The sequence below is a fragment of the Giraffa tippelskirchi genome, chromosome 7, assembly GCF_054371585.1.
Source record: "Giraffa tippelskirchi isolate mGirTip1 chromosome 7, T2T-mGirTip1v1.2.pri, whole genome shotgun sequence".
Taxonomy (NCBI): domain Eukaryota; kingdom Metazoa; phylum Chordata; class Mammalia; order Artiodactyla; family Giraffidae; genus Giraffa; species Giraffa tippelskirchi.
The window spans coordinates 6613182-6639007 of record NC_137281.1 but is presented as its reverse complement, the minus strand read 5'-3'; the positions used below and the strand labels follow the sequence as shown (position 1 = coordinate 6639007).

Genomic DNA, 25826 nt, shown 5'->3' with positions numbered 1-25826 from the left:
CAGTTCATAGTCCCATTGCTGTGCGGTGCTTAGTCGCTCAGTCGTGTCTGACTCTTTGCGACCCCATGGACTGTAGCCCACCAGGCTCCTCTTTCCATGGGACTTCCCAGGCAAGAATACTGGAGTGGGTTGCCATGCCCTTCTCCAGGGGATCGTCCCAACACAAGGATCAAACCCAGGTCTCCTGCATTGCAAGCAGATTCTTTACCATCTGAGCCACCAGGGAAGCATAAAAATAATTCACAGTGTCTCTACGTCTGCCCCCTTTCACTAATTAAGTTTCTCAAATATTGAGGAGCATCTAAAAATCCAACTGAAAAGTGCCCTAGATTTCTGGATATCACCCTCAGAGTTTCTGATTCCAAAGGCCCAAGATACAGCCCAAGAATCTGTCAGAAAAAAAAACAATACATTTTCATTATTACAACTGTGTTAATGCTATTTCCATTTACAAGGATTGGATAGAACTAGAGAAAAGCAAACTTCGGAGGGTGTTCAGTTTAGTTCATTTCAATTGCTCAGTTGTGTCCAACTCTTTGTGACCCCATGGACTGCAGCACACCAGGCCTCCCTGTCCATCACCAACTCCCGGAGTTTACTCAAACTCATGTCCATTGAGTCGGTGATGCCATCCAATCATCTCATCCTCTGTTGTCCCCTTCTCCTCCCACCTTCAATAGAAGGGTGTACTTGTTAGTTAATGCTGTGTAATAAATCATTCCAAAACTGAGTGGTTTAAGACAGAAACAGCACTGTTGACAATGGCCAGGACACAGAAGCAACCTAAATGTCTATCTATGGAAGACTGTATAAAGAAGATGTGGTACGTATATACACTGGAATATTACTCAGCCATTAAAAAGAATGAAATAACACCATTTGCAGCAACATGGATGGACCTAGAGAGAGTCATACTGAGTGAAGTAAGCCAGACAGATAAGGTGAAGTATCATATGACATCCCTTATGTGTGGAATCTAAAAAAAACATGATACAAATAAACGTACTTATGAAACAGAAAGAGACTCACAGACTTAGGAAACAAACTGATGGTTCCTGGGGGGAAGTATAGTCAGGGAGTTTGGGAAGGTCATGTACACACTGCTATATTCAAAAAGGATAATCAACAAGGACCTACTGTAAAGCACGTGGAACTCTACTCAAAGCTATATGCCAGCCTGGATGGGAGGGGTTTGGGAGACAATGGATACATGTATATATGTGGCTGCGTCCGTTCACTGTTCACTTGAAACTACCACAGCAATGTTAATCGGCTATACCCCAGTGCAAAATAAAAAGTTGAAAATTTGAAAAAAAAAAAAAGGAAAGAATCATTTATTTATTTATTTTTTTGATGAGCTTTCTGGGTTCGAAATTTGCAAGCAGCTTGACTATGCAGTTCTGGTTCATGAGGTTGCAGGCAGATGTCAGCTGAGGTGGCCATCATCAGAAGGCTTCAGTAAGGCCAGAAGATCTGCTTTCAAAATCTTGTTGGGACTCCATCTCTGGACTTTGGGTTTCCTTTAGGGTGTTGTAGCTTAGATGGATGGTGGAGGAAAGGGATTGTCAAGGGTGAAGTTACAAAGAGGGAGGGCCTAGGACCCCCGAGTTTCAGGAAGCATTCTCAACAGCACCATGAGGAAGTGGGAGGCATTCAGTGAAGAGGAATCCTAAAGGAGCAAAGGCTCAAGTGTTGCACAAATAATGATGCAAGAGAGAGAAGGAAACTGCAAGAAGGAAATGTTTGAGTAGGGAGAGGAGAGGAGACGCAGTGCCAAAGTGGAGTGGTTGGCCTCTTACAGATTGTCCAAACACGGTCACGGGAGGGGCAAGAGTGCACCTCTGCAAGTGAGCTGGTAGTGTCCCTGGGGTCAGACTAAGGAAGTTTCTTTCCGATTGCTTCTATTTTTTCCAGCAAAAGGAGAAGTGAGAATGAAGAGCGGGGAGAACGGCTGGAGGTTTAGAGAGAAGAGATGAGAAAATGATTTCTTAGGGGCTGGAGAAGAAAACAGTGGCAGCCTTGCAGTTTGGTTCTGAGTATTTGCAACCACACATCTTAAATGTGTTCCCTCCCAAGTTCAGCTGGGTGGGAGCAGGCGCAGAGAAGGCAGTGAGTTCATTTTAACCAAACTTGGGGTTTTGCTGGGCAAGTATGACCGAGGGAGAAAGAGGAAGGGAGATCATGTCATTTGTGCAAGGGCACGATTATGGTGGTTGACTGCAGAATCTATGCAGTCTAAGGAAGGGAGGACATGAAAGGAGATGAGAGAAATGGGGGAAAAAAGGTGGGATCAAAGAATCAGGTACAAATGGCATTCCTGAACTGAAAGACCTTATATGATTTGGCACTAGTCCCTGCCTGATAACAACGTCAGACATGCAAATGATACCACTCCAATGGCAGAAAGCAAAGAGCCTCCTGATGAGAGTGAAAGAGCTGGCTTAAAACTCAACATTCAAAACATTAAGACCATGGCATCCAGTCCCATCACTTGCTGGCAAATACAAGAAGAGAAGGTGGAAACAGTGATGGATTTTCTTTTCTTGGGCTTCAAAATCACTGTAGTCGGTGACTACAGCCATGAAATTATAAGACACATGCTTCTTGGAAGGAAAGCTATGATAAACCTACACAGCATATTCAAAAGCAGAGACATCACTTTGCCAACAAAGGTCCACATAGTTAAAGCTATGGTTTTTCCAGTAGTCATGTATGGATGTGAGAGCTGGACCATAAAGAAGGCTAAGTGCCAAACAATTGATACTTTTGAACTGTGGTGTTGGAGAAGACTCTTGAGAGTCCCTTGAAAAGCAAGGAGATCAAACCAGTCCATCCTAAAGGAAATCAGTCCTGAATCTTCATTGGAAGGACTGATGCTGGAGTTGAAATTCCAATACTTTGGCCACCTGATGTGAAAAGCCTATTCATTGGAAAAGACCCTGATGCTGGGAGAGATTGAGGGCATGAAGAGAAGAGGGAGACAGAGGATGAGATGGTTGGATGGCATTATCAACTCAATGGACGTGAGTTTGAGCAAACTCCAGGAGATAGTGAAGGACACGGAAGCCTGGGATGCTGCAGCCCATGGGGTCACAAAGAGTCAGACACGACGGAGTGACTGAAGAACAACTTCCCTGGCATTGTCTGTCCTCATCCCCTGCCCCCGCTCACTCCTGCCTATTCCTCAAACATCCTAGACATGCTCTTGCCTCAGGGCCTTTTCACAGGCTGTTCTGTCCTTGTGTTTTCCCTCCAGAAAATCTTACTCACTCCCTCTCTTCCTTCAAATCTTTGCTTAAATTCCATCTTCTTAGTGATGTCTACCCCGTCTACCCTATTGAATATGGAAACCATTCTCTCCCAGAATTTCCAATCTTTTTTACCCAGATCTATTTTTCCCCCATAGCTTTTTTTTTTTTAAATATGTATCTTTTCCTTGACGTTTATTTATTTATTTTTGGCTGCTCTGGGTCTTTCATTGCTATGCATGACTTTCTCTTGTTACAGCCCAGCGGGGGCTACTCTTCATCGCATTGGGGTGGCTTCTTTTGCTGTGGAACATGGGCTCTAGGCGCACAGGCTTCAGTAGTTGTGGCACATGTGCTTCGCTGCCCTGAGGTATGTGGAGTCTTCCCAGACCAGGGATTGAACTCATGTCCCCTGCATTGGCAGGCATATTCTTAACCACTGGACCATGAGAGAATTCGTCCCCGTAGCATTTGACATCTTCTAACATTTCATTAACTGCAATCAAAATGACACAACTAATGTTATCAGTGGTAAGCCACAAGCTTCTTCGAATCAGTGACACACTCCATACCAGTAATTTACTTATTACCTTCAACACATGTTTCCCCATTACAATCTGATCTCCACAAGGGCAGGGATCTTGGGCTACTTCCCTTGCCACTCTGTCCATAGCATGCAGGACAGCGCCTAGCATCTTGCAAAGACTCAACAAATATGTTTAACAATCCATTTTGAGCACTGGTTACACTGAGAGATTTCTCTGACACAGCAGAATGGAAGGCAAGTTTCTCTACAATTACTCTTACAACAAACAGCTAGAATATGCAGTCTTGATACCTCAGAGTCCCCTCACCCAGATTTAGCATCTTCCATTCCCAATTCTTAGGTGGCACTAGTGATAAAAACCAGGAGATGTAAGAGACATGGGTTTGATCCCAGGGGATTGGGAAGATCCCCTGGAGAAGGGCCTGACAACCCACTCCAGTATTCCTGCCTGGAGAATCCCCATGGACAGAGGAGCCTGATGGGCTACAGTCCTGACTGAGTGACTGAACTGAACTGAACTGAAAGGACTTGCCTGTAACTTCATCAGTTCAGTTCAGTTCAGTCACTCAGTCATGTCCAGCTCTTTGGGACCCCATGAATCGCAGCATGCCAGGCCTCCCTGTCCATCACCAACTCCCGGAGTCTACCCAAACTCATGTCCATTGAGTCGGTGATGCCATCTAACCATCTCATCCTCTGTCTTCCCCTTCTCCTCCTGCCTTCAATCTTTCCCAGCATCAGGGTCTTTTCAAATGAGTCAGCTCTTCTCATTAGGTGGCCAAAATATTGGAGTTTCAGCTTCAATATCAGTCCTTCCAATGAACACCCAGGACTGATTTCTTTTAGGATGGACTGGTTGGATCTACTTGCATCCAAGGGACTCTCAAGAGTTTTCTCCAACACCACAGTTCAAAAGCATCAATTCTTCGGCACTCAGCTTTCTTTATAGTCCAACTCTCACTGGAATATGACTACTGGAAAAACCATAGCCTTGACTAGACGGACCTTTGTTGACAAAGTAATGTCTCTGCTTTTTAATATGCTGTCTAGGTTGGTCATAACTTTCCTTCCAAGGAGTAAGCGTCTTTTAATTTCATGGCTGCAATCACCATCTGCAGTGATTTTGGAGCCCCCAAAATAAAGTCTGTCACTGTTTCCACGGTTTCCCCATCTATTTGCCATGACTGTAACTCCATAAATGGTCACAAGGTGGTGGTGTGGGCCTATTTTGTCAGTCAAGATTCACTCTCCCTACCTGACACCTCAGTTTCTTTTTGAGTTTTAGTTTAAAATTTTGTCAAACTCTAGGAATTATACTCCTAACGAGACAGGAGATAGGAGGGCCCCAGGCTGAGCAGCTAGAGTTCATCGTCTGTGGACAGATACTCCAAAACAGCAGGAGGGGAGCTTCCTTGATGGTTCAGCGGTAAAGAATCCACCAGCCAATGAAGGAGACATGGGTTCGATCCCTGATCCGGGAAGATCCCACATGCCGTGGACCAACTAAGCCCGTGGGCCACAACTGCTGAGCCTGTGCTCTGGAGCCAAGAGTCTCAGCCGCCGAGCCCATGTCCTGCAACTACTGAAGCCTGTGTGCCCTGAGCCTGTGCTCGGCACCAAAAGAAGCCACCACAGTGAGAAGCCTGTATTCACCGCAACTAGAGAGATCTCGCGTGCAGTAGCAAAGACCCAGTGCAACCAAAAGTTAATTAATTACTAATTGAAAACGTAAACTAAGATAGCAGTATTACATGTCAATCCAAAACTTCCAATCTACTCCTCTTAACTTAGCAAAGCATTTTTAAAGGCAAGTTGAGGGAAGGCTGTCCCAGGCTGTGATCAGTTCGTGCACAGTTCTCTGCTTCGTTGCTATTTAGGTAATGGGATAGTTAACAGTCTCAGTCCTTATCTGGGGTCTGCAATCATCAAGTAGTTAATTTCTTACATGTGGTGGTGGTTTTTAACATCTGAAAAACTCAGGAAATATACATGAGATACTATTCTCTGGGTATCTCAGAGAGACTCTGCAGCAGAGAATATATGGGAGGGGTCTATCACAGAAAGTCCCCCTACAGTCCTGAATGGTTACAAACTGAGACTGAGTGACTTGCCCCAAAATTGTTGTCCATCTTCAGACCATTTCAGTCTTTGACACTTTTCTAAGGGTGAAAAGTTAAAAACAATTTCACCAGAATAAACATAGCTCACAGATAAAGAGTCTGCCCGGGTGGCTCTAGTGGGAAAGAACCCGCCTGCTAATGTAGGTATACATAAGAGACGCCAGTTTGATCCCTGGCTCTGGAAGATACCCTGGAGAAGGAAATGGCAGCCCACTGCAGCATTCTTGCCTGGGAAATCCCATGGAGAGAGGAGCCTAGTAGGCTGCAGTCCATAGAGTCGCACAGAGTCAGACACAACTGAAGCGCCTTAACATGCACTCATACTGAATTCCTTATTTGAGCTTGGCAAGGTTCACCACTTTTTATCTCATTTAATCATAATGACAAGTTCAGTTCAGTTCAGTCACTCAGTCGTGTCCAACACTTTGCGACCCCATGGACTGCAGCATGCCAGGCTTCCCTGTCCATCACCAACTCCTGGAGCTTGCTCAAATTCATGTCCGTCGAGTTAACGATGCCATACAACCATCTCATCCTCTGTCATCCCCTTGTCCTCCTGCCTTCAATCTTTTCCAACATCAGGGTCTTTTCCGGGGAGTCAGTTTTTTCACATCAGGTGGCCAGAGTATTGGAGTTTCAGCTTCAGCATCAGTCCTTCTAATGAATATTCAGGACTGATTTCCTTTAGGAATGACTGGTTGGATCTCCTTGTAGTCCAAGGAACTCTCAAGAGTCTTTTCCAACACCACAGTTCAAAAGCATCAATTCTTCGGCACTCAGCTTTCTTTATAGTCCAACTCTCACATCTATATGTGACTACTGGAAAAACCATAGCTTTGACTAGACGGACCTTTGTCGGCAAAGTAATGTCTCTGCTTTTCAATATACTCTCTAGGTTGGTCATAGCTTTTCTTTCAGGGAGCAAGCATCTTTTAATTTCATGGTTTCAGTCATCATCTGCAGTGAATTTGGAGCCCAAGAAAACAAAGTCTGTCACTGTTTCCATTGTTAACCCATCTATTTGCCATGAGTGATGGGACCGGATGCCGTGATCTTCGTTTTCTGAATGTTGAATTTCAAGCCAGCTTTTTCACTCTCCTCTTTCAGTTTCATCAAGAGGCTCTTCAGTTCCTCTTCACTTTCTGCAATAAGGGTGGCGTCATCTGTATATCTGAGGTTATTGATATTTCTCCCAGCAATCTTGATTCCAGCTTGTGCTTCATCCAGCCTGCCATTTTGCATGATATACTCTGCACGTAAATGAAATAAGCAGGTTGACGGTATACAGCCTTGACATACTCCTTTCCCTATTTGGAAACAGTCTGTTGTTCCACGTCCAGTGCTAACTGTTGCTTCTTGAGCTGCATACAGATTTCTCAGGAGAACGGTAACGTGGTCCCGTATGCCCATCTCTTGAAGAATTTTCCAGTTTGTTGTGATCCACTCAGTCAAAGACTTTGGTGTAATCAACAAAGCAGAAGTAGATGTTTTTCTGGAACTCTCTTGCTTTTTCGATGATCCAGTGGATGCTGGCAATTTGATCTCTTGTTCCTCTGCCTTTTCTGAACCCAGCTTCAACATCTGGAAGTTCACGGTTCACGTACTGTTGAAGCCTGGCTTGGAGAATTTTGAACATTACTTTGCTAGCACGTGAGATGAGTACAATTGTGCAGTAGTTTGAACATTCTTTGGCATTGCCCTTCTTTGGCATTGGAATGAAAACTGACTTTTCCCAGTCCTGTGGCCACTGCTGAATTTTCCAGATTTGCTGGCATATTGAGTGCAGCATTTTAATAGCATCATCTTTTAGGATTTGAAATAGCTCAGTTGGAATTCCATCACCTCTACTTGCTTGTTCATAGTGATGCTTCCTAAGGCCCACTTGACTTTAGACTCCAGGGTGTCTGGCTCTAGATGAGTGATCACACCATCATGGTTATCTGTGTCATGAATATCTTTTCTGTATAGTTCTTCTGTGTATTTTTGCCACCTCTTCTTAATATCTTCTGCTTCTGTTAGGTCCCTACCATTTCTGTCCTTTATTGAGCCCATCTTTGCATGAAATGTTCCCTTGGTATCTCTAAGTTTCTTGAAGAGATCTCTAGTCTTTCCCTTTCTATTCTTTTCCTCTATTTCTTTGCATTGATCATTGAGGAAGGCTTTCTTATCTCTCCTTGCTATTCTTTGGAACTCTGCATTCAAATGGGTATATCTTTCCTTTTCTCCTTTGCGTTTCCCTTCTCTTCTTTTCTCAGCTATTTGTAAGGCCTCCTCAGACAACCATTTTGCCTTTTTGCAGGTCTTTTTCTTGGAGATGGTCTTGATCACTGCCTCCTGTACAATGTCACGAAGCTCTATCCATAGTTCTTCAGGAACTCTGTCTATCAGATCTAATCCTTTGAATCTATTTGTCACATCCACTGTATAATTGTAAGGGATTTGATATAGGTCATACCTGAATGGTCTAGTGGTTTCCCCTACTTTCTTCAATTTAAGCCTGAATTTTGCAATAAGAAGTTCATGATCTGAGCCACAGTCAGCTCCTGGTCTTGTTTTTGCTGAGTGTATACAGCTTCTCCGTCTTTGGCTGCAAAGAATATAATCAGTCCGATTTCAGTATTGACCATCTGGTGATGTCCATGTATAGAGTCGTCTCTTGTATTGTCGGAAGAGGGTGTTTGCTATGACCAATGCGTTCTCTTGGCAAAACTCTGTTAGCCTTTGCCCTGCTTCATTTTGTACTCCAAGGCCAAATATGCCTGTTACTGCAAGTATCTCTTGACTTCCTAGTTTTGCATTCCAGTCGCCTATGATGAAAAGGACATCTATTCTGGGTGTTAGTGAAGAGGAAAATTTAAAATTTTTACATAACTTCCTACTCCTTCTGCCTCTGTAACTCAGCTTGCTCCTTGCAAAGTCTAGATCACGTAGGTATCAGAAGGTGGGGACTCACAATGCTAGGAACTGGAGCTTATCTCACTCACCCTTGTCCTGCTCTTTGCAATCGCCCGGCCCCTGTATACCCGCAAACCTGCTTAATCATGCCTGTTGGTGTAGAAAAACACTGTAACCCCTTTGTTCGGGGCTCGGAGCTTGGACTGTTAACTCCTCTGGGCCTGCCTGCGTAATAAACCTGAGTTCTCCAACTCTCCAAGTGCCGTGCTTGCTTTCTTGAGTACTGGTTTCTGCAACATTTCTTCTAGAAGGCCTTGTAGGTCTTCACAGAGCCATTCACTTTCAGCTTCTTCAGCATTACTGGTCGGGGCATAGACCTGGATTACTGTGATACTGAATGGCTTGCCTTGGAAATGAACAGAGATCATTCTGTCATTTTTGAGATTGCATCCAAGTACTGCATTTCGGACTCTTTTGTTGACTATGATGGCTACTCCATTTCTTCCAAGGGATTTTTGCCCACAGTAGTAGATACAATGGTCATCTGAATTAAATTCGCCCATTCCAGTCCATTTTAGTTCACTGACTCCAAAAATGTTGAGGTTCACTCTTGCCATCTCTTGTTTGACCACTTCCAATTTACCTTGATTCCTGGACCTTAGATTCCAGGTTTCTATGTAATATTGTTCTTTACAACATTAGACTTTACTTCCATCACTAGTCGCATCCACAACTGGGCGTTGTTTTTGCTTTGGCTCCGTCTCTTCATTCTTTCGGGTGTTATTTCTCCACTCGTCTCCAGTAGTATTCTGGGCACCTACTGACCTGAGGAGTTCATCTTTCAGTGTCATATCTTTTTGCCTTTTCATACTGTTTATACTATCCAGCAAGACGGTAGAAGGGACGAAGTCTCATTTAAAATCAAACCCCAAGCCCACCAGAGATGCTCGGAGGGTTCAAACAAAACCTTGTGTGCACTAGGACCCAGAGATGCCACAGAGACTGAGTCAGAACTGTGTGAGTGTCTCCTGTGGAGGTATGGGTCACCAGTGGCCTGCCGCAGGGGCAGGGGCTCTGGGTGCAGGAGACTGGTCAGACAGCCTGTGGCATAAGCCCTCTTGGAGGAGGTCTCCATTAACCCCACCATCAAGCCACTGAGCAGATGACCCACAAACTGCAGAACAATTGTACCAAAGAAATTATCTGCCTCAGAGGGCAGACAGAATGAAAACTGTCTTCCAGATGTTCAAGAATGTCGGAGCCAGCCGACGAGTCAACGTAGGCACGGACGCGGGATTCCTCGGCTGAGAAAAGAAACAGACACAGAGACACAGAGAGACACAGACACAGCGGGGCGTTGAGAGGTACGTTGACTCGTCGGCTGGCTCCGACAAAGTGGCGCCCAACGTGGGGCATCGACGTTTAGGAGATTCTCGGCCCTGCCCGGAGGTGCGCACAAATACGCCTATCAGGCTTGAAGAAAAAAGAAAAATAAGGTAGGGGCAGGCAGGTTTATAGTTGAGAGTAAAAAATGGGGCAAGATCATAGTCGTCAAGTGTTTGTTCATATGTTATATGTAATGTTAAGAGACCGAGGGGTCAAAGTATCTAAGCCTAAATTACGCACATTCTTGCAGTTTGTTGAGGAAGTCTGTCCATGGTTCCCTGAGGAAGGAACTATGAGTTTAGAGATTTGGAAAAAAATTGGTAAGCAGATTCAAACACATTATACACTCTATGGCCCTTCTAAAGTTCCAGTAGAAACTTTCTCATTGTGGACTTTAATTCGTGATTGCCTTGATTTTAGTCATGAAGAAGGTTCTAAAATTAATCAAATGGTTGATGAGGAGCAGATTTCTGCTGCTCCAGAGGGTCAAGACAAATTGGTCACTTTGTCCCATCTTGTAAAAAAGGAGGATGGGCTGTCTCCTTCTGATGAGGAAGATTTAGATGAGCAAGCAGCTGATTATCACCAGGATGATTGGGATCTGTTGGCTGAAGAGTCATCTCCTGCTGCTAAAAAGATGGTGAACTATGCCTGGGCAGGGCGAAGCCAGAGGAAACTCTGGTGGAGGTCCGTAGCGGTCCTGACGTGCAAATCGGTCGTCCGACCTGGGTATAGGGGCGAAAGACTAATCGAACCATCTAGTAGCTGGTTCCCTCCGAAGTTTCCCTCAGGATAGCTGGCGCTCTCGCAGAGGAACAGACCCAACCCACGCAGTTTTATCCGATAAAGCGAATGATTAGAGGTCTTGGGGCCGAAACGATCTCAACCTATTCTCAAACTTTAAATGGGTAAGAAGCCTGGCTAGCTCAGTCGGTAGAGCGTGGGACTCTTAATCCCAGGGTCGTGGGTTCGAGCCCCACGTTGGGCGCCACTTTGTTGGAGCCAGCCGACGAGTCAACGTAGGCACGGACGCGGGATTCCTCGGCTGAGAAAAGAAACAGACACAGAGAGACACAGACACAGCGGGGCGCTGAGAGGATCACTGCGCCCCGCTGTGTCTGTGTCTCTCTGTGTCTGTTTCTTTTCTCAGCCGAGGAATCCCGCGTCCGTGCCTACGTTGACTCGTCGGCTGGCTCCGACACAAGAACTTCCAGATGTTGAAGCTGGGTTTAGAAAAGGCAGAGGAACCAGAGATCAAATTGCCAACATCCACTGGATCATTGAAAAAGCAAGTGAATTCCCGAAAAACATCTACCTCTGCTTTATTGATTATGCCAAAGACTTTGACTGTGTGAACCACAACAAACTGTGGCAAATTCTTCAAGAGATGGGAACACCAGGCCACTTGAGCTGCCTCCTGAGAAATCTATATGCAGGTCAGGAAGCAACAGTTAGAACTGGACATGGAACAACAGACTGTTTCCAAATAGGGAAAGGAGTAGGTCAAGGCTGTATATTGTCACCCTGCTTATTTAACTTATGTGCAGAGTACATCATGCGAAATACCAGGCTGGATAAAGCACAAGCTGGAATCAAGATTGCTGGGAGAAATATCAATAACCTCAGAAATGCATATGACACCACCCTTATTGCAGAAAGTGAAGAGGAACTGAAGAGCCTCTTGATGAAACTGAAAGAGGAGAGTGAAAAAGCTGGCTTGAAACTCAACATTCAGAAAACAAAGATCACGGCATCCGGTCCCATCACTTCATGGCAAATAGATGGGTTAACAATGGAAACAGTGACAGACTTTGTTTTCTTGGGCTCCAAAATCACTGCAGATGATGACTGCAACCATGAAATTAAAAGATGCTTGCTCCCTGGAAGAAAGGCTATGACTAACCTAGAGAGTATACTGAAAAGCAGAGACATTACTTCACTGACAAAGGTCCGTGTAGTCAAAGCTATGGTTTTTCCAGTAGTCATATATAGATATGAGAGTTGGACTATAAAGAAAACTGAGTGCTGAAGAATTGATGCTTTTGAACTGTGGTGTTGGAGAAGACTCTTGAGAGTCCCTTGGACTGCAAGGAGATCCAACCAGGCAATCCTAAAGGAAATCAGTCCTGAATATTCATTGGAAGGACTGATACTGAAGCTGAAGCTCCAATACTATGGCCTTCTGATATGAAGAACTGACTCCTTGGAAAACACCCTGATGTTGGGAAAGACTGAAGGCAGAAGGACAAGAGGATGAGATGGTTGGATGGCATCACTGGTTTCAATGGACATGAGTTTGAGCAAGCCCCAGGAGTTGGTGATGGACAGGGAGGCCTGGCGTGCTGCAGTCCATGGGGTCACAGAGAGCTGGACACGACTGAGTGACTGAACAGACTGATTGTTCATGGAGTTCTCAAGGTAAGAATACTGAAATGGTTTTCCATTCCCTTCTCCAGTGGACCACTTTTTGTCAGAACTCTCCGCCATGACCCATCCATCTTGGGTGGCCCTACACAGCATGAGGCCACCCATTTTCATAATAACAATGCAACAGCCAACTCTTGTTGGTCACAATGTACAGATGAGGAAACCGAGGCGCAGCAATAGTGAATAACTTGGCTCAACATTACACCCTGAGGAAGTGGCAGAAACACCCAGTCAGTCGCTCCCCTCCCCCATATCCCTGTTAGCCACTCCTTTTACTGGCAAACCTCCTGGGATGGGAAATCCCACAACTTGAAGCCCATGCTGAAATGGAGAAAACAATCTGCAAAAGAGCATGCAGCATGTATTCCCATTAAAAAAATACATATACACTCAATATAGATCATATACACACAGTATAGATCTGATTACCGTGGGGGGAAGACTTTGGAAGAATTTCCATCTTCTACTGAAGAAGGAATTCATAGGGCCTGGACTCCATCTTAGGCCTGTTCGTGCTAATCATGTTCGGCCACCTCTCTAACGGACTCTGAACTCTGTGCTTAGTGCCTGTGGAAACGACAATAGAAGGTTTTTTCTGTAACCTCGGGCTTATTGATTATTGACTGTTTGGAATGTAACCTTGGGCTTATTGATTATTGATTGTTTGAACACATAACACATGAATGATAGGGTTATTGTGATTGTATTTACCTTTCCTTTGTTTATGTAAGTCACAAGGAAGTTGGGTGGTGGGTTCAGACACATATACATGGGGTATAAAAGATTTTCACAAATGCTGGTCGGGGTCCTTGGCTAAGAGGAGACTCTGCCTTGGGCCCGCCGGTGTAATAAACTGCACTTCACTATCTGCATCGTCCTTCTGAGTGAGCTTGTTTCCCGGAACGCGTGGCTATAACACTACCTGTTCAAGTACTCTGAATTTTTCATTTGTTTTTGTCCCACTGCTCGGCTTGCAGGCTTAGTTTCCCCACCAGGGATTGAACCTGGGCACGGCAATGAAAGTGAAGTTTTGTAACTCAGGTTGGGACTTGAACCCATACACTGGGACTTGATGCCAAAATCTTGGCTCTCTGTGCACCAATGCCAAACAGAAACAGAGACAGAGTTATGGAGGAGAAAGAAAGAGTTGCTGTATTTCTTTGCCAGGCAACAGGGGAATACAGTAGGCTAGAGCCTCAAGACCTGTGCCCGGCTTCCTGGTGAGAGGTTAATCAGGCAAGGGGATATGATAAGGATCAAGGCAGTAACAGCCTTCCCTGGTGGTCTGGTGGTGAAGAATCTGCCTGCCGATGCAGGTGGTACACATTTGATCCGTGGTTTGGGAACATCCCACAGCTATGAGGCAACTAAACCTGTGCTCTGCAACAAGAGAATAGCTCCCAATCTCCGTAACTAGAGAAAGCCTGCATGCAGCAATGAAGACCCAGTACAGCCATAAATAAATATGTATGTTTTTTAAAAGGCAGTAACAGTCTTGAGACTCAGAGACTCAAGACTCGAAAAGAATAGGACACCACTGAGCGACTGAACTGAACAATCTTGAATTCTTTTTTCTTCTGCAAAGTTTCAACAGGGTGGGGCCACTGACAAGACTAGAGAGTGTCCAGGGTCTTAGGTGGTCCAGTCTCCTAATCTTGATGAGCCTCACTGGCCCCTTTAATCTTGCCTCAGGTGGTTTCAGGGCTGCTCCTCCCTTAATTAGCAACTGTTCTGCCCTATGGAACTCAGAGGTCACAGAGGCTGGAGTCTTGCCTGTTAAGAAATAGGAGACAGACTTTCCTGGTGGCTCAGTGGGTAAGAATCTGTCTGCCAATCCAGGGGACATGGGTTTGATCCCTGGTCCGGGAAGATTCCACAGATTACCTGCAGATTAACTAAACCTGTGTACCACAACTACTGAACCTGCGCTCTACAGCTTGTAGAGGTCACCATAATGAGAAGCCCTTGCACTGCAAGGAAGAGTAGCCTCCACTTGCCACAACTAAAGAAAGCCTGCTTGCAGCAACGAACACCCAGCGCAGCCAAAAAAGAAAAAGAAATGGGAGACAAAGAGACCTCTGTTCTTGGGAGCCCCAAAGGCCCTGCTTGGCATCAGAAGGGCAGAGTCTTAACCACTGGGCCACCAGGGAAATCCTATGTGTGGATTTTTGACAGTGCTGAAAGTGTTGTTGTTGTTCAGTCGCCCAGTCGTGTCCAACTCTTTGCGACCCCAGCACGCCAAGCTTCTCTGTCTTGAATAATCTCCTGGAGTTTGCTCAAACTCATGTCCACTGAGTTGATGATGCCATCCAACCATCTCATTCTCTGTTGCCCCCTTTTCCTCCTGCCCTCAGTCTTTTCTCAGCGTCAGGGTCTTTTCAAATGAGTCGACTCTTCACATCAGGTGGCCAAAGTATTGGAGTTTCAGCTTCAGGATCAGTTCTCCCAATGAATATTCAGGGTTGATTTCTTTTAGAATTGACCAGTTTGATCTCCTTGCTGTCCAAGGGACTCTCAAGAGTCTTCTCCAGCTCCACAGCTTAAAAACATCAATTCTTCCATGTCCAGCGGGCCAATACAATATCCTTCACCTGTACAACTACTTCCATGATGCGTGCCGGGTGTACCTGATTCTAGAATATGCTCCAAGGGGTGAGCTCTACAAGGAGCTACAAAAGAGCCACACGTTTGATGAACAGCGTACAGCCACGGTGAGGCAGAGGAGGCTGAGGGCTAGGGTTCATGAGTTTCCTATGGGCTGATGGGGGTCACTGCTTATGGCTTTCATGAGGGTTCAGATTGCTTCTTTTTAAAAAAAAGCTTTTATGAATTAATGAATTGATTTATGGTTGTGCAGGGTCTTTGTTGCCACGTGAGACTTTCTCTACTTGCACCAGCTTCTCATTGCAGTGGCTTCTCTCGTTGTGAAGCATGGGCTGTAGGGCGCGTAAACTCAGCAGTTGTGGCGCACTGGCTTAGTTGCCCTGTGGCATGTGGAATCTTCCCAGATGAGGACTCGAACCTGTGTCCCCTGCATTGGCAGGTGGATTCTTTACCACTGGACCACCAGGGAAGTCCTGAATTGCTTTTTTCTATTAATTTTACATAGTGGCTCTTATATCCTACAATTTTACATTTGGATACCCTATGGCATCACTGACTCAATTTGAGTAAACTCCGGGAGTCGGTGATGGACAGGGAGGCCTGGCATGCTGTAGTCCATGGGGTCGCAAAGAGTCGGACATGACTGAGCGACTGAACTGAACTGAATAATTACCCCCAGGATATTAATAAATAGTGTGTATAAGTTTGCCTTCTTTGGTTGTAAGCAACAGAATCTAACTGCATTACCTTATGGAAAGAAACATGAAAGGCTGTGAGGGAGTTCACTGAATAAATGAATGAAACTGACTTAGAAAGCCAGGGACTATTGGAGGGCTCCAGGTGGGAATGACAGCAGTCATCACCTCATGGCCGGCTTCATTTCCAGACTGCTTTTTCTTTGCTCACACAGGTAATGGAGGAGTTGGCAGATGCTCTGACCAACTGCCGTGAAAAGAAGGTAATTCACAGGGATATTAAGCCAGAGAACCTGCTGCTGGGGCTCATGGGTGAGGTGAAGATGGCAGACTTTGGCTGGTCTGTGCACATGCCCTCTCTAAGGTAGGGCAGGTGGTGGGACCCTGGGTGCCAGTTAAGAATGATCCAATTTAATTCATTCCACATGTTAAGACCCAGCTACAAACCTGGGTTTGTATTTCAATGCTGCCTTTTGAAATGCATATTTTAATAAGAATTTGTAGACTGAAAGAATGTGGTTCAACTATATCTTCTTTTTTTTAATGTTTACATAAAATTTTACCAATAAGTTTCCATGTAAGTACATTAAGAATGATTGCGCCATAATTCCAGGAATTTTACTCTATCAGTAAACCATAATTAATTTACTTGGTCCCTCTTGGTGGACCATCAGTTTGTTCCAAAACTTCCTGGATCATGAGCTAAATAATTGTAGGAAGAATCTCAGAATATGGAATCGTTGGTCCCAGGACTTGCTTTCTCTGAACCTTAATTCATATGAAAACTTGGTGTTTCCAAGTTCCTGTGCTTGAGAGGGGATTGCCCAGGACTGGATGCTGGTGAAGGAGAGTGTCCCTTCTACTGAGCCTCTGCTTAATGTCTTTCTTTAGGAGAAAGACGATGTGTGGGACGCTGGACTACTTGCCCCCAGAAATGATTGAGGGGAGAAGATACAATGAGAAGGTAGATCTATGGTGCCTAGGGGTGCTCTGCTACGAGCTGCTGGTGGGAAATCCGCCCTTTGAGAGCGCCTCCCATAGTGAGACCTACAGACGCATCCTCAAGGTGGGATGGGCCACACTCTGGGCATTCATGCGGGAGCTGGGGGTAAGGGGTGGCTGGGAGCCTGGGGCACACACAAAGGTGGTCGACTATGATCCCGGCCAGTGCCTTGAATGGACCAAGGAAAATAACCATACTTCTCTTTCTTCTCTGGCCTCATCAGGTAGATGTAAGAGTTCCTGCATCAATACCTTTGGGGAGGCTCGGGACCTGATCTCCAGGCTTCTCAGATACCAGCCCTCGGAGCGGCTGCCCTTGGCCCAGGTCTTGAAGCACCCATGGGTCTGGGCTCAGTCTCGGAGGATGCTGCCCCCAGCTGCTCAAATGGCTTCCTTAGCCCTGTCCACCCCTATTCCTTTGTGATTGCTTGTGGAACACCCTGGCTCTGATATCTCATCTGTCTTTTGTTTCTTCGCTTGTAAGATGCATCATGCTAGTTAGTAAGGACTAAGAATCCGCCTGCAATGGGGGAGACCTGGGTTCGACCCCTGGGTTGGGAAGATTCCCTGGAGAAGGGAAAGGCTACTCACTCCAGGATTCTGGCCTGGAGAATTCCATGGATCGCAAAGAGTCAGACACAACTGAGCGACTTTTAGAGTTAATAAAGGCCAAATCATTTTATTTATTTTTGGCTGTGCTGGGTCATTGTTGCTTAGGATGGGCTTTCTCTAGTTTCCACGAGTAGGGGCTACACTTGATGTGGTGTGCTGGCTTCAGTAGTTGTGGCCCATGAGCTTAGTTGCTCCTCTGCATAGAATCTTCCCAGACCAGGGATAGAACTGGTGTGCCTTGCACTGGCAGGCAGATTTTTATCCACTGTGCCACCAGGGAAATCCAAAGCTGAATCATCTTGTACCAGGTCTCTTTCTAAAAAAAAAAAAAAAAGTATTTATTTGACTGCGTTGGGTCTCAGTTGAGATCTTCACTACATCATGCTGGATCTTTTGGTCTGGCGTGGGCTCTGTGGTGGCAGGAATGCTCTGGAACACGTGGGCTTAGTTGCTCCTGCCCCCCTACTGGGATCCTAGTTCCCTGACCAGGGATAGGACCCTCATTCCCTGCGTTGCAAGTTGGATTTATTTTTAATATATTTATTTGGCTGCACTGTGCCTTTGGGGCGTGTGGGATCAGGTTCTCCTAGAAGGGATAGAACCCAGGCCCCCTGAACTAGGAGCCTGGAATCCTAGTCACTGGACCACCAGACAAGTCCCACCAAATTATTTTTAAAATATGCTTTTACTAGGTCTAGGTTGGTAATTTCACTTATTTGAAACCAGTAAGCAGCGCTCCTCCAAAATCAGAAAACTTACCACAACTTAAAAAGGACAAACATGCTTTTAATCAGCTGTGTGCCAAAAGGAGCCGCAGCTGAGGAGGTGATGCCGAGTAAACCTTTGGCCCTCGAGCGAGAGACATACAAGGCAGAGTTTAACGCCACGCAGGGCGGGGCGGGACGATCTGGGACTCACCACGCAGCCCTAGTGGCTCAGACGGTAAAGAATCCGCCTGCAATGCGTGAGACCTGGGTTCAATCCCTGGATTGGGAAGATCCCCTGGAGAAGAAAACGTATACCTACTCTAGCATTCTGGCCTGGAGAATTCCATGGACAGAAGAGCCTGGTGGGCTGCAGTCCATGGGGTCGCAGAGTGGGGACACGACTGAGCGACTTTCACTTTCATACCGCCCTACTGCCCAACATTTGATTGAATGGGTCAGAAGCTCTTCTGTCGGCCCTCATCCTAGATACCCGGAAACGCAAACTTCCGGTGGGTCCACGACTTCCACGCGGGGCAGCCCATTAGGCTATCCCTAGACAAACCGGAATTTCGTCACCGCGGCTACCCGCCCACTCCCGGAAGTGACGCACAGTGGGGTTGCCGGAAGAAGTGGCGAAGTTACTTTTGAGGGGACCTGAGTCGCGGCGGCTTGCCAGGGGCTACGGAGAAGGAACAGAAGGCAGAGCAAGGGGACGGAAGCAGGTGCACTCAAGTGTGGGGCGACGCGGGAGGAGCCCTGGGCCTGGGGCTTCCCGGCGTTCCCCGCGCTGCTTGGCTCAGCCCCTTCTCTCCTTCCACCCACTCCTCTCCTAGTTCGCGCCGCCCCCCGGCTGTTTCCAAGGCAACGGGAGTAGGGGACCCCCCCCCAAGAGAGGCCGCCCACAAGACCCTCGCGCGCAGCCATGAGCCCCGCCCCCCACTGCTGTTCGGAGAGGGGCGGAACCTGGAGAGAGGTGTGAGGGCGGAGCATGATGGGAGGAGGTGGGGGGCCTTGATGGGCTCAGATGGGGCGGGGCCTAGAAGTAAAAGCTGTGGGCGGAGCATGACGGGAGGCCGTGGGGGGCCGTGAGGGGCGCAGATGGGGCGGGGTCTAGAAGGAAAAGATGTGGGCGGAGCATTATGGACGGAGCTGGGGTCCGAAGGAGAGATGGGGGTGCTTCCTCGGCCGAGGTGGGGTGAAACTGGAGGGGAAAGAGGAAGTGAGGGCGGAGCACTCGAAGCCGAAGGGATAGTGTCTGGAAAAATCCGGTGGGCGAGGTCTGGAGTGGATGGAGCCTCAAAGAGTGGGGCTGACACTAGGGGAGGGCGGGGCTTGAGACCCAGCCAAAGGCTGTCCTGGAGCAGAAAGGGGGCGGGCCCTATTAAAACTGGAAAAGAGGGTCTGGAGGCTGGCAGAGACTGGGGGTGGGGTCTGTACGAAGTAGGGGACGAGTATGAGAGATGGAGGAAAGAGAGATCTCCTCATCAAGAACTGTGGCTGGCCTACTCTGACCCTCCCTGGCCCCACAAGGCTCTCCTCCCCCCTGTATCCTGCAGGCTGCTCCGTGACCCCACCATGTCCACCCCCACCACGAATTCCGTGGACACCCCTTTGCCTGGTGAGTGACCCCCACCTCCCCAGCACAGCTATTCTCCCATCAGATTATTGTCAGCCGAAACTCACTGTGTCTCCCTCTCCCAGGAAATGGCCCAAGCACCCCCTCTTCTTCACCTGGGGGAAAGGAGGATGGTCCTGAACCATGCCCTGGAGGGGTGGATCCTGATGTCCCAAGCACTGATGGGGCCGACTCAGCCTCCGTCGTGGGTGAGACAGGGTCCAGGGACACGGGTTGGGAGTTGGTATGGAGGCTCAGAGAGGAATCTAGAAAGAGAGAAAGATCAGAAATGGGGATGGCCAGCCCCAGCGTCTTGCTGACTTTTTTTCTTCCGTTAGTTCTTGGTACCTCTTATTTTGACCCATTCTTTGGGATTTACTGACATACACATCTTTCCCTTCGAATCACCGTCTCCGTGGATCCCCCTCCACACTCTGATTCGTTGCCTCTGATCTCTCATGGACCTGTCCCTCTGGCTGCTGTTTATCCCCGTGGCCCTGTCTCATGGCTTTTGTCCACCCACGCCAGTCATCCTAGACACAGCAGAGGAGCCGGAGCGCAAGCGAAAGAAGGGCCCAGCTCCAAAGATGCTGGGTGACGAGCTGTGCCAAGTGTGTGGGGACACAGCCTCCGGCTTCCACTACAACGTGCTCAGCTGTGAAGGCTGCAAGGGCTTCTTCCGCCGAAGTGTGATCCGAGGCGGGGCCGGGCGCTATGCCTGCCGGGGTGGTGGCACCTGCCAGATGGACGCCTTCATGCGGCGCAAGTGCCAGCAATGCCGGCTGCGGAAATGCAAGGAGGCAGGGATGCGGGAGCAGTGTGAGTGCTGGGGAGGGAGCAGGGCCAGGGTGGCCCCTGCCCAGCCCTGGGGCCTCTGCTGAGGCCTGTGTCTCCCCACCAGGCGTCCTTTCCAAAGAACAAATCCGGAAGAAGAAGATTCGAAAGCAGCAGCAGCAGCAGCAGCAGTCATCACCCACAGGGCCAGGGGTCAGCAGCAGCAGCCCAGCCTCTGGGCCTGGGGCCTCCCCTGGAGGGTCCGACGGGAGTGGCCAGGGCTCAGGAGAAGGTGAAGGTGTCCAGTTAACAGCTGCTCAGGAACTAATGATCCAGCAGTTGGTGGCGGCCCAGCTGCAGTGCAATAAACGCTCCTTCTCCGACCAGCCCAAAGTCACGGTACGGCCCCTTCCACAGCCTCGAGGGACGATGCACACAGCGTGGTCAAGTCGACAGGGCCACAGTCCAGGACACGGGGAGAGAATGAGGCTCCAGAGAACAGGCTCTTCGAGATGGGGTAGCCTTGGGCTCATGGGAGACGTCCTGATAGTAACCTGCCTGCCCCCCCTCCCCGCTGTGTCCCCAGCCCTGGCCCTTGGGTGCAGACCCGCAGTCCCGTGATGCTCGCCAGCAGCGTTTCGCCCACTTCACGGAGCTGGCCATCATCTCCGTGCAGGAGATCGTGGACTTCGCCAAGCAGGTGCCTGGCTTCCTGCAGCTGGGTCGCGAAGACCAGATCGCCCTCCTGAAGGCCTCTACCATCGAGGTAACAGCCAGCCTGCCCAGCCTCAGGGAGGCCTTTCCATCCTGCCCTCGAGGAAGTCCCGAGATAAACCCCAGGAGAAATGCCGGGAGCATAGGGCAGACCAGACTTTAGGCCTTGCCATGGTGGGGGTGGTATTCTCCAGGAGAAACGTCAAATGCTGAACAAGTCATCAGAGCCTCCTGTAAGGCGAGGAGAGAAAGGAAACAGGGCCTGAGATGGAGAATAATTGAGGATTGGGCTGGAGGGCCACACTTCAGGGAACATGTTGACAAGGCTTATTCAGGGAGTTGACGTTTGAACCAAAACCATGGTGATGAGTAAGTACTGAGTGTCTAGTGTATGCCAGGCCCTATTCCAAGTGCTGGGGATGTGGTGGTGAACGAAACAGAATGAAAGCTCTGCCCTGTGCGTCATAACCACCTGGGGAGACTGTCCTGAGTAGAGAAGGCTGGGGGTGCCAAACCTGGGGAAGGGAGAGAGCTTGGAGTGTCCAGCATGCTGGCTGCAGGCCCTGTGGCTGAGAATGATGGGGAGGGGTGGGGACAGGCAAGGGATGATTCCAGCAAGATCGGGCCCCCTCATTCAGGCCAGCAGAGGAAGGACAGTGGCTAAAGGGTCACAGGGCTCCTCCAGCCCCTGCCCACCCCTCTCCCCTCTGCTGTCCTCAGATCATGCTGCTGGAGACGGCCAGACGCTACAACCACGAGACCGAGTGCATCACCTTCCTAAAGGACTTCACCTATAGCAAGGATGACTTCCACCGTGCGGGTACGGCCAAGTGCAGGCTGGGCAGTGGGGTCCCTGCTGGCCAGGAGATCCAGGGCTTCTCATCCCTGTGTGAGCTTCCATCTCTTCACCTCCCAACTAGGGTGAGGGCTGAGCCCACCCACCTCACAGAGCTAAGAGCACAGTGAGATTATTGAGCCCTGACTCTGCACAGGAGGGACATAGGGGGGACGTAGTGCAGGATGCGACAGAGGGGTATGTGCTGTCATATATGGCATCTTGGTAGGAATTAAGGAAAGACACTCTTTCCTCCCCAGCCCTGGTCTCATGTGAGGGAGGCTGGATCTCAGTCCATTGGGAAATGCGCAACCTCCCCAACTGTACAGGGCAGCCCTGGTCCCTGCCCTCCAAGAGCACTTCCCTGGGGATGTAACCGAGGCAATGGGCTTCTGGAGATAATGTGGCTCAGTGGGATCAGAGGAAAAGGGAGATGGGGAGTAGTGTTAGCTACCAGGGAACGCAAGTGAAGGGCCTTGCTCGTTCCGCCTCGGCGTTCTCAGTGAGTACTGCTCTCTCTTGTCATCTCTCCGTGGGGCACTTCTCTGTACTCCTGGACATCTGCTCCTCACCCCATCTTTCCTTCCTCTTAATTCCTGGCTTTCCCAATACTCAGGGCAGTCCCAGTAACCCTTTGAGTATAAGCTTGGCAGGGGAGCACTGGGGGTTGGGAGAGTGTTTCTGGCAGGGGTCTCAGCATGTGCAAAGGTCCTGGGGTGGGGAAGAGCGGGTGGTTTTAAGGAACCACAGGGAGGTTCAGGCAGCTGCAGCACAGTGAAATGGGACTGGAATGGAGGTTGGTTCCCACCACTCCCCCCACTGCCCCATCCTCTGCCACTGCCACAATCCAGGCCTCAGTTGGCCCTTCCTGGAACATTGCAGGGCCCCTTGCTGGGCTTCTACCTCCACCCCAGCCCAGTGTGTTTGTTCACACAATCATCAGAAGGATCCAGTTAACAATCACGTTAGCTCACTTTCCTCCCATGCTCAGCACCGTCCGTGGCTCCCATCACACTGGGAGAAAAGCCAGAGTCCTCACCTGGCCCACAGGCCCTGCAGGGCGTGGTCTCATTCTTCCCTGCCCTCATCTCCCACCCTCCCCTCACTCACCCTCCTCCAGCCACGCTGGCCTCCCTGTTATTTGAACCCACCAAATGCGCTGTCACCTCACAGCTTCTCTGTTTGCTGGTCCCTCTTTCCAGAACTAGGTTGACCATCTTGTCCTAGTTTGCGTGGGACCTTCCAAGCTTTTTTTTCTTCTTTTTAAATTATTTGTTTTTAGGGGCACTGGGTCTTTGTTGCGTTGCGTAGCCTTTCTCTAGTTGCGGCAAGCGGGGTCTGCTCTCTAGTTGCCGTGCGTGGGCTTCTCACTGTGTGTGTGACGGGCTCTAGGCAGGGGGACTCAGTAGTTGCAGTGTGTGGGCTCTAGGCAGGGGGGCTCAGTAGTTGCAGTGTGTGGGTTTAGTTGCCCTGCAGCATGTGGGATCTTCCTGAACCAGGGATCGAACCTGTGTCCCCTGCATTGGCATGCGGATTCTTACCCACTCTGCCACGAGGCACGTCTCCTTCTGAGCTTTAATACTCAAAGTCCCAGGGCCTAGGAAGCATAGTCCCAGGCAAAACAGACTGGTGGCACCCTCCCTGGAACACTCGCGCATGCTGGTAACTCCCTCCGTCCCCTCTTTCGAGTCGGACACCCTGTAGCTAGGGAGGCCTTCCAACACTGTCAGCTTGTGGTGACCCTCGTGTCTAAGATGTGGACGTGATTCTCTCCCTGTTACCCTCCCCTGCATCACCTCCATCCATAGAACTAGAATCATCTCACAGGATGGATGGGCTACTTATAGACTTGTCTATTATCCCTTCAAGCCCCAAATGCGAGTTCCACGAGAGCAGGGGGCTTTGTCTCACAAATGTCTCTGCCCGGGACCTGAGGTGCAGTGAGTGCCCCATCAAGTTTGATGAATGAATGAGTCACACCTGGAAATGAGTTCAGCTGCACTGCGAGAGCAGGGGACGCCACCTCAGGGGGTGATGTAAGGTGACCTGGGATTAAACATCTTTCCTTTTCCAGAGGAGAGGTACCAGAAAGGCCAGGAAGGAAGCGAAGGGGGTGACGGGGTGGTAGAAACTTCTGAATAAATGTTCACACTTATTACTCATTCCTTTATTCAGGCGAGACGTATGGCACACCTATGACGTGCCAAGCCCTTGACGGGCAGTGGGGTTACAGGGTGACCAGCACTCTCTACCTGTTGCTGTTTCCCTCGCTCTGCTGACGGTGGGCAGTGCTAGTAGCCAGGCGCATGGGGGCCAGTTTTAGGGTCAGTGTTCATCACAGCTGGTCTCCTGCCTCCGCAGGCCTGCAGGTGGAATTTATCAACCCCATCTTCGAGTTCTCGCGGGCCATGAGACGCCTGGGCCTGGACGATGCCGAGTATGCCCTGCTCATCGCCATCAACATCTTCTCAGCTGACCGGCCCAACGTGCAGGAGCCCAGCCGAGTGGAGGCCCTGCAGCAGCCCTACGTGGATGCACTGTTGTCTTATACCCGCATCAAGCGGCCACAGGTACGGGAGCCCAGACCCTCACGGGGAAATCTAGACCTGTGTAGGGTCAGCTTCCTAGGTCCCTGGCGCCCCCCAGCAGCTGAGTTCTGATCAGTGTCCTTTCAGCAGCCTGTCCTCAAGGCCCCTGTCCCCTCATCAAGGAGTCAGGCCAGGTCCACACCCAGGGGTCTCTCTGGGGGGGGGGGCCCTCCTGGTGGGCCAAGGTGGGCCCCCACGCCCACCACCTCCTGTCCCCTCGCAGGACCAGCTGCGCTTCCCCCGCATGCTGATGAAGCTTGTGAGCCTGCGCACGCTCAGCTCCGTGCACTCAGAGCAGGTCTTCGCCCTGCGGCTCCAAGACAAGAAGCTGCCGCCTTTGCTGTCTGAGATCTGGGACGTCCACGAGTGAGGGGCCCGGCTACCCCGCCCCACCGCCCTGCACACCCCCAATGACTGGACACTGGGGTGGGAAGGGACTGGGCTGAGTCTGGGCTCCCACCCTGCGGCTTGGAGCTCAGGCCTCGGCCCCCCGCCAGCCCTCAGGATGAGCCCCAGTCGGGGTCCAGGAGCCTCCCTGCCTGCCCACTGAGTCTTCCTGGGAGGGCTGGAGGGGGTCACGGGTCCTGACCTCTGACCTCTCCCAGCACTCCCAGCTGCCCTCCCCGCCCAGCTTACACCTCAAGCCTACCATGCAGTGCACCTTGAACGGAGGCAGGAGGGCCTGTGGCTCTCCCACAGCCCGAGAGACCACAGGCTCCCCCCTCTGCTCCTTTTATTTAATAAAAACTAAAAAAAAAAAACAAAAACAGGAAAATAAAGTATGATTAGAAACTTGCTCTGATTCAGAATGAGTCTGAGGTGGGGATGGGCTGCCAAGGAATTCGCGGACACCAAACCCCCAGATCTGGTGCTGGACTAGGGCGGGTTCAGGGTGATGTGACTAGGCACTCTGGGGGCCCAGGAGAGGCCCTGACAACCTCAGGGTCATCTGGTGGTTGGAGCCCACTCCTGAAGGTCAGGGAGGATTTAAGTGGAGGAGGGCATGGGGCTTTCATTCAATCAGCAAGTATTGGTTGAGGCTGCTTAGTGGGCCAGG

General features: G+C 49.3%; 2 protein-coding genes, 1 long non-coding RNA gene and 1 other non-coding gene across 5 annotated transcripts; 3 read left to right on the top strand and 1 right to left on the bottom strand.

The window, feature by feature from the left end:
- Window positions 1-11111: 11111 nt before the first annotated feature.
- On the top strand, window positions 11112-11184 carry TRNAK-CUU (transfer RNA lysine (anticodon CUU)). Its single transcript has one exon. It is a non-coding gene; the product is annotated as a tRNA-Lys (tRNA).
- Window positions 11185-13639: 2455 nt separating this feature from the next.
- Window positions 13640-17348, top strand: LOC145512380 (aurora kinase C-like). The gene is given in 6 exon segments (XM_081506117.1): window positions 13640-13664; window positions 15192-15334; window positions 16138-16286; window positions 16814-16988; window positions 17149-17184; window positions 17187-17348. Coding segments are annotated over 6 exon segments (690 nt in total).
- Window positions 17349-17575: 227 nt separating this feature from the next.
- LOC145515193 (uncharacterized) lies at window positions 17576-19274 on the bottom strand. Its single transcript, XR_014060736.1, has 2 exons — window positions 18563-19274; window positions 17576-17852 (listed from the first exon to the last, which is right to left on the bottom strand). It is a non-coding gene; the product is annotated as an uncharacterized LOC145515193 (long non-coding RNA).
- On the top strand, window positions 18852-25564 carry NR1H2 (nuclear receptor subfamily 1 group H member 2). Of its 2 annotated transcripts, XM_081514801.1 has the most exons (10): window positions 18852-18965; window positions 19077-19218; window positions 19800-19861; window positions 19945-20067; window positions 20387-20677; window positions 20760-21031; window positions 21219-21398; window positions 22067-22166; window positions 24543-24751; window positions 24993-25564. In XM_081514801.1, the coding sequence occupies exons 2-10, from the start codon at window positions 19166-19168 to the stop codon at window positions 25137-25139; spliced, it is 1437 nt and encodes a 478-aa protein (XP_081370927.1). In that variant the 5' UTR covers window positions 18852-18965; window positions 19077-19165; the 3' UTR covers window positions 25140-25564. The 2 variants fall into 2 exon arrangements, with proteins under 2 accessions (XP_081370927.1, XP_081370928.1); XM_081514802.1 differs by lacking the exon at window positions 20387-20677.
- Window positions 25565-25826: the final 262 nt, after the last annotated feature.

Bases quoted from the DNA above. Each gene is read 5' to 3' on its own strand.
- NR1H2 (XM_081514801.1), top strand. From the start codon at position 19,166: ATGAGCCCCGCCCCCCACTGCTGTTCGGAGAGGGGCGGAACCTGGAGA. The intron at 19,862-19,944 runs GTGAGTGACCCC...TCCCTCTCCCAG, and splicing joins CGTGGACACCCCTTTGCCTG to GAAATGGCCCAAGCACCCCC. The intron at 22,167-24,542 runs GTACGGCCAAGT...CTGCCTCCGCAG, and splicing joins GGATGACTTCCACCGTGCGG to GCCTGCAGGTGGAATTTATC.